The sequence below is a fragment of the Rhineura floridana genome, chromosome 4, assembly GCF_030035675.1.
Source record: "Rhineura floridana isolate rRhiFlo1 chromosome 4, rRhiFlo1.hap2, whole genome shotgun sequence".
Classification (NCBI taxonomy): Eukaryota; Metazoa; Chordata; class Lepidosauria; order Squamata; family Rhineuridae; genus Rhineura; species Rhineura floridana.
The window spans coordinates 161240326-161255524 of record NC_084483.1 but is presented as its reverse complement, the minus strand read 5'-3'; the positions used below and the strand labels follow the sequence as shown (position 1 = coordinate 161255524).

General features: G+C 49.2%; 1 protein-coding gene across 1 annotated transcript; it reads left to right on the top strand.

Annotated features, from left to right (window-relative positions):
* The first annotated feature begins 2158 nt into the window (after window positions 1–2158).
* LOC133384202 (muscle M-line assembly protein unc-89-like) lies at window positions 2159–14455 on the top strand. Its single transcript, XM_061626116.1, has 7 exons — window positions 2159–2268; window positions 4237–4277; window positions 4586–4626; window positions 5839–6887; window positions 8459–8502; window positions 8618–8715; window positions 13861–14455. Exons 1-7 carry the CDS (start codon window positions 2159–2161, stop codon window positions 14188–14190), a joined length of 1713 nt encoding a protein of 570 aa, XP_061482100.1. The 3' UTR covers window positions 14191–14455.
* Window positions 14456–15199: the final 744 nt, after the last annotated feature.

The following is a 15199-nucleotide window of genomic DNA, read 5'->3' as shown; positions in this document are numbered from 1 at the left end:
TGCCCTTGGTTGGGCAGTGTGGCTTACAGCACAGAGATTTCTGCAGCAGTGTTCCCTGTTGGAGCCTGCCCTCCCCCCACGAACATACAAGGATGTGCACCATATTGGCCAGCATAGATTAAAGGCAGATCCACACCACACCAATACCATACATTTAAAGCACATCCAACACACATTATTATTGCTGTTGTTGGTGGTGGTGTTGTTAATTAGATTTATATCTCGCCCATCCGCCCAGCAGAAGCCCATTGAAACCATGTGACTTCTTCCCTCAAAGAATCCTGGGAACTGTGGTTTCTCCCGACCGAGCTACAAATTCCCAGAAAACTTTACAAACTGCAGTTTCCATTATGCTTTGCGGCGGCAGGCAAACCATTTCGCAATTATTGCTAAGAGCCATCCTGTTCCCATGTGCCTGCTGGCTCAGTCTGCCCGCATGCCAGTTTGGGCCATTGTGTTTCCTTGTGTTTCTCTGCATGGAAGTGCTCATAAAGAGGCATGGGAGGGGGCAGATGGTTGCATCGACAACCTACTGCAGCAAATTGCCCCAGAAGGCCCTGCTTCCGACTTCTAGTTGAAAGGCTCAGGTAGTGGGTGATGGGAAAGGCTTCTATCCAACGGTGGCTGGAGCCCATTGGGACTGTTGGGGCAGAAAGGCAGGGAGCCCCAATGGGAGGTGGAACCAGAGCCAAAGACAGTCAGAACCAACTCATTCTAGTTGTCTCTATCCTCCTCTTCCCGGCTGAGTTCAATGAGGGGCAACACTCAGGAGACTAAGGGGGAGGAAGCTCAAAGGCAGTGCCACCCCCTGGATTGCTTGCAAGTAAGAAGGCAGGGCAAGTGAGGGCTGACTGAAGGCAGACTAAGAGTCATCGATCATAGGGAGCTGCCTTAGTCTGAGTCTAAGTAAGTTGGCATATATTGCCACAAATAGCCTGATGCAAAAATAGTCTCAAAAGGCTGTTGGTTGAAAGCGTAAAGAAATGTAAGGTTTATTACCACTGGGGAATAAAATCATTCTGACAACAGACATACATGTGGCCATTGCAGAGCCAGGAGGAAGCAAAGCCTGAGGAAAAACAAACAAGGAATCAGTAAGGGGAAAATAGGTGGCCTTTCTGTCTATCGCCCCCTACTGGCTCAGGTTACTTGTTGTTGCAAGGGTTGGTGCTTTACTGCCAACAATACTGAGGAGGTTCAGTATTGCCTACTCTGACATGCAGAAGCTTTCCAGGGTTTTAGGCAGGGGCCTCTCCCAGCCCTGTCTGGAGATGCTGGGGATTGAACCTAGGCCAGTCTGCGTGCAAACCAAATGCTCTGCCACTGAGCTATGGCCATGCTGCTGTTGGTTGGGCAGTGGCCTATATGCCTTAAAGGAGCCACTTCTGTTGCTTCCACCAAAGCCCATATAGACAGCTGTTGCCAGGCAGAACAGACAGTGTTGGACTAAACCGACCTGTGGCCTATCCTGATATTAAGGCAGCTTCATGTGATTATATATGAGAGGGGGAAGAAACAAAGGCTTTGATGGTAGGCTGAAGAGACTCTAGGCCTGAAGAGGCGTAGGAGCCACAGTGCAAGGAACAGCAAGGAAGGTCTACTGTCAGCCAGACCCTAAATTGCCCAAATGATTTCAGATGCTGTAGCTTGTTTGGGGCTCCTATTGCCACAGCTTTTGTTCCATTCTTAGCAGACTCCCCTCCCCTCCCCTCTCCTCTCACGCAGGTAACCAAGAGGGGTGAATACGTTGGCATCCACGACCACCCCAATCTAATCACCATGGGTGTTTTAGCCAGCAGCCCATCTCTACTACTTCCTGACCTGATGATCATGGCCCAAGTAAAGAAAGGTGTCAAAACCACAAAGGCAACGGTGAAAGACCTGGAGATCACTCGATGAGATTGGTGCAGTCCCCCATTCTGCCATCCCTCACTTTCCCGGGAAAACCCCACCACCTGGGAGGTTCCTAGGCTGAGTCCTTCCTTCCGTCACAGGTTGATCCCTCTACACCTGGTGGAGATTTTTGTGCATAACTTGAATGAGCGACAGCTGAAAGTAAAGTTGGCAACAGGGCGAAAATATTATCTGCAACTCTGTGCCCCCAAAGGGGATGAGAACTTCCTCTTTGACCGCTGGATGCGCCTTGCTTACCTGTTGCATGTGGCCAGTGCCAGTGGCAGGATCAGTGATCCAGTCAGCTTCACCTCTAAGGAATCGGGGCTTCACACGATATGGAAGAGTGCTAGCTGGCGTGCTACATCTGAGAAGGTGAGTCTCATGAAGCAAAGCTACCCAAAAGCCTTCCTTCTTTGTCCTTTACCATATCCTCCTGCCATCATCACGCTGCTCAGTCTTACCATAGCCCCTCCCCCACCTCTGGCATCCCAGCTTGTCAACAAGCCTGCCCCAGACAAAGTGTGGAAGGATCTTCCATTTCACTTCTCCCAATTTCTCATTTTCCCAATTTTTGCCGTTTAAAAAATTCGCATGAAAATTCATCAGCAGTTTGGTGTGATTTCCCCCCTAATTTCCCCCCTCCTTCTCTTTGTATGCAGTTTTGACTTATGAACACATTTTTGCAAGCAATTTCTCCTAATATAATGCATTTTTGTATGTTATGTTCACTAATATATTCACTGTTATGCACACTTTCCCGTCAGATGCATTTTGATAAACACTGTCTGGTTGGACAACTGCATTGCCAAATTGGAATGAGTGCAAATGGCAATGGAGGGCTGTCTTTCAGTTCTTGTACTGTTTCAGAAATTGCCAATTTGATTGATTTGCCTTTCAGTGTGAACAGAATCAAACTTCTCCCCCATCCCTACCCCAGACACATCCCCCGCCCTCTCGTCCCTCCCGGCCATCCTTACTAGACCATCCTTACACATCTGCATGACGTGCTGTGTTTCTCCAGCAGCCTTGGCTCCCAGGCACCATGGGTGCACAGTCCACAGAAAAGCTGAAGGAGCAGCTACGTCAGGCCAGCTTGGCCAGGAGCATGTCAAGATCCACGAACGTACATGCTGTGCTTTGGGTTGAACAATCCTAAGTGTTGTCTTGTTTAAAAATAACGCAAAATAATTAATTTACTGTTGTTGGTTTTGGCAAAACATCATACAGATATGAAGAGAAACAGAAAAGAGCAGTAACCCCTGAGAGATTAGTCTATTGAGGTAGTACTAGCCGGGGTCTACCCTGTTATGTAGCAACAACGCATCTCTTTTCCCTTCACCTTGCATCTCAGTGCAGCTGCACTGGAATGCAGAAGCAGCTGAATTTTCATTCATTCTCTTTGCACTGGCTAGCTATATTGGCTGTTTAGGGGGAGGGGGAGGAAGAGCTTGGGGGTTGCCTAGCAACCGCTCAGGTTCCCCCCCCCATGGTTGGCCCAAAGCCAAGTGCTTTCCCCATATAGCCCAACAGTCCCTATTTACCAGGGATTGTCCTTTTTTCTTGGTTTCTTGGTCCTTGGTAAATCATTGTGCCTATTGGGGGGGCATTTTTAGTGCAAATGGCTAATCATTCTTCAGGGTTCAGCTCCTTCCTTGGGGTTAAATGTCTAGGTGTATATATGTTTACGTACTGTGTCTCTGGTACACATGAATATCTGGGCTCCTGCTGGGAGGAAGGGCAGGATATAAATCAAATAATAAAGAAATAAAATAAGCCATGGCCTCCCCCAAGACACCATGCAGGGCTCAGTCTCCCATTTCATACACTGCAGCCGCTGTATTTGGAGCTGTTGGTAATGCATTGTTAGACTACTAAGTTTGGCTCTGTAACTAAAAGAACAAACACCATTTGGCTTTCAAGTTGGTGGAGATTGGGATGGGGGGGGGGAATTCAATCCATTTTGCATTTCAAGGTGAAGCTATCAAATTTGCACTTTCCGAAACAATATGAGAACCCAAATACAGCCCTCCTTCGAACTTTACACTTATCCAAATTTTGCCATGGAGTTCTCCAACCAAATAGTGTTTACATAAATTAGGGGGAAGTACATGTAGGCGGCCAGGCTACTCCAGCATAAATTAATTCACACATACAGAGGTGGAGACTGAATCTTGAACAATGTGTAATTGGAAGGGGAGGCCTTGTCAGCGACCTTTGCGATGGAAATGGGGTGTTACAAATATATCCATGTTTCCACCTGTGAAATGAGAAATTGATTCCGCTCTGGCCAAACTGTGGCAGTTGTGTGGTCAAATTCTCATCCACGCCTTTCCATTTCAGGGGAAGTGACCTTGCTTCACAACACAGCATCCTCGAATCAGGTAAGGATGGAGGCACTGAAGGCAAGGCCATGCTCAGGTTAAACTTCAGCCCTGCTCCCTCATATGTCTGAGGTGGGCACAAGAACAGCCCTCCAGCCAAACATCTCAGCACGGTGCCCCCAGTCTTGAGATGCCAGGATGACGCATCTTGGAGCCTTTTATACAGCGGAGTGTCTGGAGTAGCTGAGTGGGACAGCAGGGGTGCATCCCCCCTAGAACCAGGTGCCTGTCTCTACAGACCACTGACAGGACCCTTTGCGGCCTCCACAGCTTTCACTCCCTTCCTCCTTTCCTCTTTATTTCAAAAGGTTTTGCTTCTCAAGGATCAGTTGGAATCTCACCCAAAAAGGTAAGGAGACTGATCTTTTCCTTCTCCAGCTCTGTAGATCTTGTTATCTCCCAGAGAACCCAGTGGCTGGACTTGGGATACCTTATGACACACAGGGCATTTTCCCAAGGTGCTAGTCCCTGTCAGCAATTTTCTTGACTTGCAATTTGGTTGACCTGTGTGGTCGGAAATGTGAGAAAGGGGGAGGGAAGGGATGCAGATTGAAGGCAGAATCGCAAGGGGGGTGGGTGGAACTGGTGATTCTAGAATGCCCATTTGTGAGGGGAGAAAGACATTTGACCCAGAAGGCAGAGAATAGGAGTGGAGGGACTTGCACAGGAAAGGTCTCAGGTACCATTCTTAAAATCAGAGATGTGGGCTTGTGAGCCTTCTTTATCTAGCATATTTCATTGCTGATAATGCGCTGATAATGTGAAGAGGAAAAACCATCTCAGCTGTGCTGCGCTCCTCCTTGTAGGCGCTTTGCTTCAATGTTTTTTAGTGGGTGGGCTCTCTTATGCCCCATCTCCTGCTTCCTCTGTCTCTCTGCCACCTGCAAAAGCTGCCCCAGCTGCTGCCTATTTTGTCTTTCACTTACTCCCCAGTCTGCCTTTCACTCAGGCTTGACAATGGAGAAGGGGAGGGGGTCTAATCAGTTTCATTTTTTCTTGTCAATTGCATACCAAGGCACTCTCCCAGCTTCAGCCTTGATTGGAGGGAGTAAACATCTAAAACTAGAGGGCAGGGCTGCAAGGAAACAGCAACACTAATCCTTCCCAGAGGAATGCCTACTTGTGTGAATGGAAAACAGCAGATTGGAAGCAACCATTGAGCAAAAATGTAGACCTTGAAAATCTATTACGACTGTAAAAGCAGCATCTTTAGTACGAAGTTAGGCTCCCGTGTGAATAAGCCCTAAATGATAAACCAAGAGATGGGGGAAGAGGTGGGGGTCCATGTTCTGTATTGCAGTAGTAAAATTCTTTGATTCCCTGTCCCCATTGTCTAGTGGAGTCTCCCACCAAAGCAGTGGGCAGAGCTCTGGGACCACCAGTCATCAGAATCCTAGCCCTTCTGTGTTCCTGTATGAGTTCAGAGCTCTAGTTCATTGAGAAGTGGGTGGGCCAAGCTTTCTTTGGAAGCAATGCTATGGTAATTGCATTTATCTTTCATTGATTTCTGGGAATCCATTCCCCATATATGCCAGGATATTTTACCCTTCTTCCTTTATAGGAATACACTTGCAGAGAACAGTCTCAGTCTTCTGCTCCCAAGTCACCAGGATCCCAGGTTGGCCTTTCCGGATTCCGCAGACCTTCCAAATCACAGAAGCAATCCATGCTTAAGCAGGTTTCTCCTCACTCCTTCCCACAGTCTCGAGCTTCAGTGGGAGCAGGACCTTCTCAGCCATTTGCCGTGTCTGAGGCAGCACGTCCCTCCACTCCTAGAACATCATTAGAATGTGAACCTGAACCTGTGAAACTACAAAGGAGCAAAACATCCAGATCTTTGGTACAAACCCTAGCCACTACACTCTCACAAGAGGACAGCTCAGAGACTCACAAGGAGAAGGAGTCTCCTGCCAAATCTCTGGACAGAAGTCCTGGCCCATCAAAGCCAGTCAAGCCTTCATCACAACAAGGAAGAAAAGGCCCAGCTTCCCAGAGCCCTTCCACAAAGCAGAGTCGGCCTGCATCCGGAGGTGTTTCAACAAAAGCACCAGCAGCCAGTCCGGCCCCCAAATCCCGTGCCTTAGAGGCGGCGGGTCCGTCAGATGCATATGATGTTTCAGAGGCTGCTGGACCTTCTGAAGTGGGTGCCAAGTCAATGGCAGCTGGCCCATCCAGACCAACCAGTCAGCCAGCTCAAATGACTTCTGAGAAACCTGCAGCCGCAGTTGCTCCTTCTGAGCCAGGGAGTTGGGGCCAGGAAAGTGCCGCACATTCACAGACAACAAATGTGAAATCCCAGGAGCCTAGCAAGGCACAGAGTAGCAGGCCCCAGACATCTTCAAGCCGCTCCCCAAAGAAGGGGCGCTCCACTTCTTGGAGCCCATCACGGAAGGAAAAGAAGTCTGGGCTACAAGTCCACAGGACAACAGCATCAGTAGCAGTGGGGCCTTCTCAACAAGGCTGGAAGACTGTGGGTGTGGGGCCCTCCATGGTGGTTGGCCTGATTACAAGCAGGCCCCAGAGTGGAGCACTGGGAACAGATAAAGAAAGTAAAGATCTAGCCAAGCAGATCCAGCCAAGCAGTGCTGCAGGGAAACAGGAACCCCCCAGGTATGCTGGCTGGGAGAACCAAGTGGCAGATGTTCAGGGTGAGAAGTACAGTCTCAGCAATCTGGGTTGGGCAAGATAAGAGAACCAACTGCCTGGTGCGCTTCCTTTGAAGCCCAGCTGAACAAAGGCAAGCAGATCTGTTAGTATCTCTGGGATAAAATGCTCAAACGAGTGAAGAAGACAAGAATGTCATATTCTGTGGGGTGTGAAGTGATCGACTATAACCTTGTCAACCAATAGCTCCAAATGAGATGGTGGGAGCCTAATTTATACATTACCACAGTTTTGTGTAAATTGTTTATCTACAGTCCAGCTCCACACCACTTTGCTTGGATAGAATGAGTGTGAGGAACCTTTGGCCCTCCAGATGTTGCTGAACTACCATGGGCATTGGCCATGCTAGGTTGAGCTGATGGGAGTTGTAGCTCAGCAACATCTGGAGGGCCAAAGATTCCCCACATCTGGGATAGAAGAACTCATGCGGGGAAATGAAGCAATTCCATCCCATGCCAGCACCACCCTTTCACGGAAGCTTGTATGGAAATGAACCACATAATTTCCCCCATCCATGTCGTTCCTCCATCCGGACACAAGGGCTGTGTGGGAGAAGCAGCTCTCATGTTGCTGGGCTGGAGAGTTAGCAGTTTCTGGGCTGAGGAACACCAACTAAAATTCTCTCACTTGGCTACTGGCTCAGGAGGAATAGGGCTCCTCCCATAGCTGTGATTTTGGACCTGTGCAACTCAGGTCCATCCCTAGGTATTATGGGAAATATACAGTTCTGCAAGTTTTAGCTGCAAAGTATGCATATTGCTCTCCTGAACTGCCTAGAGTTAGTGGGCATGTTGTGCTTAGTCCTCCTGCATGTTCTTATTTTTTAAAAATGTTGCTCCCAAAGCACTAACCCCAGAGTCAGGTTAAGAAATCTTGAGTATGAAATCTCAAAAGGTGGAAAATGTAATGCATTTGGGCTTTTTAACTGTTCACCTGAGCCCTTTTCAAATGTTATTTTGTTGTTATATGCCTTCAAGTCGATTACGACTTATGGTGACCCTATGAATCAGTGACCTCCAGTGGCATCTGCTATAAACCACCCTGTTCAGATCAAACGTTATACAATGCTAAATTAACGACAGGGGTGCGGGAGACGAGCTTTGTAACCTATGCATGTTCATTAGAATCTGTGAGAGAACCTCACATATGCAGCTGTCCATGTAGGAGGCCCTCTCTTCCTATGATCACAAATCCTGCGCATGCGAGGGTTCTCTAACAAAGACACATTGTGGCAGCCTACTGCCATAATGTCCCCCATGTTCATGCATTCCTGTTATGTATAACTGCTGACTCCATTAGTTAAGCATGCCATCATATTTTTTTCTAACTGCTGCATCCATGAGACCTAGAAACATACTTCTTCCATTTAAAACATTTGATTCCTGGGATTCCAGGCAGGGTCAGGAAGTGGTCTCGGGTACTATTATGAACCTTGGAATAACAATAAAAATCATTAGCTGTGTTTTTATTCTGAACTCCTTTAACAAATTAGACTAACTGAACTTGTATCTAAACAGGAGCCAGATGTCCAAGAACAAACTGAAAAAGGCTCTGAGTTCAGGTAGGAAGAAATGCCAATTAGATGGCCTATATGAATGCTTGATTCCCATATCCCCCACCACCATGCCCCTGGCTGGAAGCCATGTCGCTGGCTAATTGCTCCATTTGCTTTGCAGCTCGACAAAGAAGCAGCCTTACTTTTGTAACCATCTATAGTGTCCTGTCCTCATCTATGGAGAAACTGAAACTGTCAAAAAGCAGGGAAGATTCTAAGGTACTGGGGCAGAGCAAGGGTGCGGTTTGAATAAAACATTTTGTGAGTCAGAGATGCTCTTCTGGTGCATCTGATTGTCATATGCTTCCCTGTTCCTAAAATAAGATGGCAGGTGTGAGGTCAATAGGGTGATCTTCTCTACTCACTATTCACAACTACAGCTGGTTCATAATTGCATGTACATCATTATTTATTTATTTATTTATTCAATTTATTAGTCACCCATCTGGCTGGTTGTCCAGCCACTCTGGGCGACGTACAAGATAAAAAACAATACATTAAAACGTTAAAATTTAAAACCATAACAGTAAAAACCTAACTCACCCCAAAAGCCTGCCTGAAGAGCCAGGTCTTCAAGGCCCAGCGGAAGCTCATCATAGAAGGGGCATGGCGGAGATCATTTGGGAGAGAGTTCCACAGGGTGGGGGCCACTATTGAAAAAGCCCTCTCTCTAGTCCTCACCAGTCTAGCTGTTTTCACTGGTGGGATCGAGAGAAGGTCTTCTGAGGCTGATCTTGTTGAGCGGCATCCCTGACGATGCTGGAGGCGCTCCTTCAGATAGACTGGGCTAAAACCGTGTAGGGTTTTAAAGGTCAAAACCAACACCTTGAATTGGGCCCGGTAAACAACTGGTAGCCAGTGCAACTCCTTCAGCACTGGAGTGATGTGATCTTGTCGGCAGCTGCCTTTAATTAGACGAGCCGCCGCATTCTGTACCAGTTGCAGCTTCCGGACCATTTTCAAGGGTAACCCCACGTAGACCGCATTACAGTAGTCTAGGCGAGAGGTGACCAGGGCATGTACCACCGGTGGGAGCAGATGGTTGGGAAGGTAGGGGCGCAGCCTCCGTATCAGATGGAGTTGATACAGCGCCGCCCGGCTCACAGCCGAGACTTGAGCCTCCATGGACAGCTGGGAGTCAAGAATGACCCCCAGGCTGTGGCCCTGGTCTTTCAGGGGCAATCGTACCCCATTGAGCACCAGGTCCACATCCCCCAGCCTTCCCTTGTCTCCCACAAACAGTACCTCGGTTTTGTCAGGGTTCAGCTTCAGCTTATTCCTTCCCATCCAGCCACTCACCGACTCCAGGCACTTGGACAGGGTTTCTACAGCCAACCTCGGTGAAGATTTAAATGAGAGACAGAGCTGCGTGTCATCCACATACTGATGACATTGCAGCCCAAATCTCCTGATGATTGCCCCCAGCGGCTTTATATAGATGTTGAACAGCATTGGGGAGAGGATGGAACCCTGTGGCAACCCACAAGTGAGAGGCCAAGGAGCCGAGACCTCATCCTCCAATACCACTCTTTGGTACCTACCAGAGAGGAAGGAATGGAACCACTGCAATACAGTGCCCCCCATGCCTAACCTCTCCAGGCGGTCCAAGAGGATAACGTGGTCAACGGTATCGAAAGCTGCTGAGAGAACAAGGAGGACAAGGAAGGTGCATTCGCCCCTATCCCACACCCTCCTCATATCATCTACTAAGGCGACCAAGGCTGTTTCAGTCCCATGTCCAGGCCTGAAGCCCGATTGAAATGGATCCAGATAATCTGCTTCCTCCAAGTGCGCTTGCAACTGCTTTGCCACCACCCGCTCAACCGCCTTGCCTAAGAATGGCAAATTTGAGACTGGGCGAAAGTTGTTCAGATCTTGGGGATCCAAGAAGGGCTTCTTTAAGATTGGTTTTATTACTGCCTCCTTGAGCGCTGCTGGCATTACTCCCTCTTCGAGAGATGTATTTACCACCATCTTGATCCCCTCACCCAGTCTATCTTTGCAGCTCATAATGAGCTACGATGGGCAAGGATCGAGTAAGCAAGTGGTTGGCTTTAAGGTTGAAAGCACCTTGTCCACTTCATCAGATGGAAGAAGCTGGAACCGATCCCACACCACCAGAGCACCACTGGTCACCTCTGGCTCGCTCACTGTGTCCACAGCGCACGGAATAGCACTCTTAATACGATTGATTTTCTCCGCAAAGTGTTTAGCAAACTCGTCACAGGAGGCCTTAGCATGTTCCATTGGTTCCGGAGCAACTGGACCGACCAGGCTCCAGACCACTTGGAACAGTCTCCTGGGACAGCACTCTGCAGATGCAATAGAGGCACCATAAAAATCTTTTTTTGCTGCCCTTATTGCCACATGATAGGCTGCCGCAGCCACTCTAACATGTGTCCGATCATCGTCAGAGCGAGATTTCCGCCACTGGCGCTCTAGCCATCTCACCTCCCGCCTCAGAATTCGCAATCGTGGGGTGAACCACGGTGCCATCTGAGCTCTATTTAGGGGGAGAGGGCATTTCGGAGCCACCCAGTCTAATGCCCCGGCGATTGCGGCATTCCACCTCTCCACCAGGGTCTCAGCCGAGTGGCTGTGTGCGTGCTCCAGAGAGTCCCCAAGTGCATTCAGGAATCCATCAGGATCCATCAGACGCCTGGGGCGGACCATCTTAATAGGTCCTCCACACCCACGGAGGGTTTGTGGCACCGAAAAGTCCATCCTCACCAAGTAGTGGTCTGACCATGACAAGGGGGTGATGGATGTACCCCCAATTTTCAGATCACTCCCCTCCTCTCCCGAGACAAACACAAGGTCGAGTGCATGACTGGCTACATGGGTGGGCCCCATTGTAATAAGGTGCAGCTCCCAGGAAGCCATGGTTTCCATGAAGTCCCGAGGCGCCCCAGTAAGGATGGCCTCTGAATGTACATTAAAGTTCCCCAATACCAGCAGGTTTGGGGCAGAGCTTGGAAAAGTTACTTTTTTGAACTACAACTCCCATCAGCCCCAGCCAGCATGGCCACTGGATTGGGCTGATGGGAGTTGTAGTTCAAAAAAGTAACTTTTCCAAGCTCTGGTTTGGGGACTGTACACACACAGCCGAGACCACCTCCAGCACCTCGGTCAGGGAGTCCGTCATGCAGCGGGGTGGACGGTACATGAGCAGAATCCCTAGACTGCCCTAATAATTACTTGATTATTAGATCTTGAAATGTGTTGGCTTCCATCAAAGAACCCACATTTTAGCATGTGTTTTTAAATTGCTTTTTTAAAAAATCTGTTTTTAAATTTGTATTTGTTTTTAATGTTTTTAATTGTTGTAAACCGCCCAGAGAGCTTCGGCTATGGGGCAATATACAAATGAAATAAATAAATGGGAACAGTAGTTTAAGGGAACTGACCTCACAGACCTACAATTCCCATTACCCTTAAATAATTATCTATATCTACAATTGCCACCACCCATAACAAACTACAGTTCCCAGGATTCTCCATTAAAGTGTTATAAGAGTGCTTTAAATGTATTATGTTGATGTGACATCAGTGCTTGATGGATTACATCAGAATGTGTGTTTGAGATGACAGTGGGCAATGTAGACATTCTGTCATTGGTGTTCGATCTATGATAGCCCCTACACATGTGCAATCCTTTACTTGATGGTTCATATACGAACCAGCTCATAGTGCAGAATTCTTCCATGCCTCAAGGATGCCTTCTTTCTTCTAGAAGTTTCTTTCTGCATTTCTGCACCATGGTAGCTCCAATGGAGACTTGCCCTAAGGTGATGCTTTTCAGGCCCCCTCCCAAAACCACATTCCAATTCCTTACTCAGTCTATTACTCCGTTTATAGACACATATCTGTTCATGCAAATGTACACCTATTCTTACACCTAACAACATGCAAATACAGAAACCCCAGCAAGGTTTGAGAATTAATTCAGTTCCAAGCCTCAGCTAGGGTATATGTGAAGAAATAAGATAAGAGAGCCTCTGAGCATATGTGGAATCCTTTTTGCCACTAACCTCACCAGTTTGGGATTCATTAGCCAGCATGATTTGTGGGTCAAAGGGCAGGTTTGAGTCCTAGGATTTCTTTACCCTTTCTTTCCAAATTTAAACCCTGCCCAGTGGTGTCAAGGATTGTCACTGCATAATACAAATTAAGACCTTGTGCTTGAATTTTGGACAGCCCTATCAGAAGGGAGAGGCAGTCTCATAGGGGTGCTCAAAAGGGAGGGAAGGACTAATTTATGTTGTGAAGATTGCCCAATCCATTCTTACCAATGCTCTTTCTCAGGGGCAAAGGGTCTTTCTGTGTCTTATTCTCGTACACCCTTGAACACAACACCCTCAAGAATATACTTTCAAACATTTAGCAAGTGTACTAGAATAAGACACATTAAAACCCTTTGCTCCTGAAGAAGAACTTTGGTCAAAAAGGATTGGGCAGTCATCACCACAAAACAAATTACTACTTTTAAAGCACCAAGTTGAGGCTTACCTCATCTTATGCTCTAGTGCAGTATTTCTCAAATAGTGGGCCTCGACCCACCAGTGGGCCTAGGGCCACTTTCAGGTGGGCTTCAGTGCCACAGCCTGACTAGTGCCTCTTCACTTGCCTGCCCTGCACCCTAGACATGCCACATAGCCTTTTGGTTGGACCAATGCCAGAAATGTAAAGGTAGCTGGGAGACAGAGAAGTTGTGGGGAACAGAAGGGAAGGAAGGCCTCTCTCCGCAGAAGGAAAAAGACATGAGTGGAACATGAACAGGCAGGAGGGATGAAAGAAACTGGCAGTTGGGTGTGTGTGGATAAGGTACATGTTAAGTGGAAGAAGAAATTACAGGAGATGGGTAAAAATACTTTGAGAGGCATGGGGGGATGGGATGGCATGGAGAAAATATTAAAAATATAAAAGAAAAAGCCCTTTAAAGCCACTGAACTGCAAATTCTGAGTGAAACAGGGAGGCTGTCACAGTAGCTTGAGCAAATACCTGTATTTAGGAAAGCATTGCTATGGAACTCCCTGCCACAAGGAAAACACTGTGGCAAAGAATTTAGCCATTTTTCAAGATGGTTTAGAGATCAATAGAAAATGATATCAGTAATTGCCAGCTGATTATACCAAACTTCATCTGCCACAAGTCTCTGACTGGTTCTGCCCCTGCACCACCATTTTGTGACTGGTGGGCTTCAGTAATTTTCAGTCACCTCAAGTGGGCCCTGGGGGTGGAATGTTTGAGAACCTCTGCTCCATTTTTTTAATGCTGTCCCCCCCACCAAGTTTTCTCCTGCCTCTCCTATAGCCGCCCATCTCTTTTTCCCCACTCTCTTCTCTCTCTTTGCTCTTCCACAGCAGGTGGCTGTGAAGCCTTCCAAACGTGTAACAATCTCAGGCGTGATTGGCCCATCAGGGAAAAGTGTCCCGGAGGAGAAGAAGGAGGAAGAAGAGGCAGGGAATCCTGAGCTCCACACAGTTGACAATCTGAGGATGGATGCAGGCTCCAGTGCAGCAGCTATGATGGGGACAGATACAGACCGCCCACCCCCACAGTCCCACGCTTCAATGGGAGAAGGAGCCCCTGAGGCAAAGAGTCCTGCAGTTGGGGTGGCAACTCAGAAGCAGCTGAATTCTCAAGGCCAGGCAGCCAGATCATTGCCAGGGAGCCTGGTGTGGCAAGCGTGACTTCCCAGAAGTCTGACCAGATCAAGGATGTGGGACAGCCCAGCACTCCCCGCCTGGAGGATCAGGGTTGCCAGGTCTCCGGTTTCCTGCCGGAGTCTCAGGGAAAAAGGGGCCGTCTCCGGCCTCCGGCTATACGTTTAAAAAGGTGGATCTCCGGCTTTTCAGTGGCCCCCTCAGCCACGCATGCGTGATTAACACACACATACGTTGGGCTGTGGCTGGCCGCCTTCCCGCCCTTTCTCAGTCAGCCGGGGACTGCAGACACAGGAGGACAAAGCGGCTGCCAGCAGGTGCCTCAAGAAGACTCGAGCTGCCGCCATCATTGCATGGAAGCTGCCTTGGCACTGGGTCGACAAGCCGAAAGGAGTTCAACGAGGCTAAGTGCGGGAGAAGGAGAAGGGCACGCACATATACACAAGAGCCTTCCCCATCCCGAAAGCAGGCAGGGGCTCCCGGCCACTTCCCTCCCGGAAAACGGCTGACAGGTCCAAGGCGGTCCTTCTCCTCCTCCTCTCACCTGCGACCGGCTTCAAGCGCCGGCTGCCTTTCGCGCAGAGTTCCGGGTTGCCGAGCGCCAACCTCGGCCTCGCCAGCCCACGCGGCAGAAGGCACATGCCCGCCCACCCTGCCTTCTTTGGGCTGAGGAGAAGGCGGAGGCCCGGTGTGCCCGGGAGGGGAAGAGCGGGCGGTGGGGTGGAGGCTTAGGTTTGGGAGAGGCGCCTCGGCCGTCGCCAGCCTCGGGGGGGAGGACGGAGCCTGCCCCTCACCGTTTCCTGAAGGGACCCCCCCAGCAGCAGCCCCTGCCTGCTGCCGAGCGGCCTGCCAGCCTCAGCAGGAGTGGAGGCCGGCCAGCCGGCTCCTTCTTAGCCCCAGAGCCGGTTCCCCACAGCATGAGGGGTGAAGCAGCCGGCCGTCCTTTCCGGAGCTGGCAGGCCGCTCGGCAGTGGGCAGGGGCTGCTGCTGGGGGGGGTCCCTTCAGGAAACGGTGAGGGGCAGGCTCCGTCCTCCC

Coding starts and splice junctions, on each gene's coding strand:
- LOC133384202 (XM_061626116.1), top strand. CDS start 2,159: ATGTGGCCAGTGCCAGTGGCAGGATCAGTGATCCAGTCAGCTTCACCT. Junction 2,269..4,236: donor GGCGTGCTACATCTGAGAAG/GTGAGTCTCATG, acceptor TTTCCATTTCAG/GGGAAGTGACCTTGCTTCAC. Junction 8,716..13,860: donor AAAGCAGGGAAGATTCTAAG/GTACTGGGGCAG, acceptor GCTCTTCCACAG/CAGGTGGCTGTGAAGCCTTC.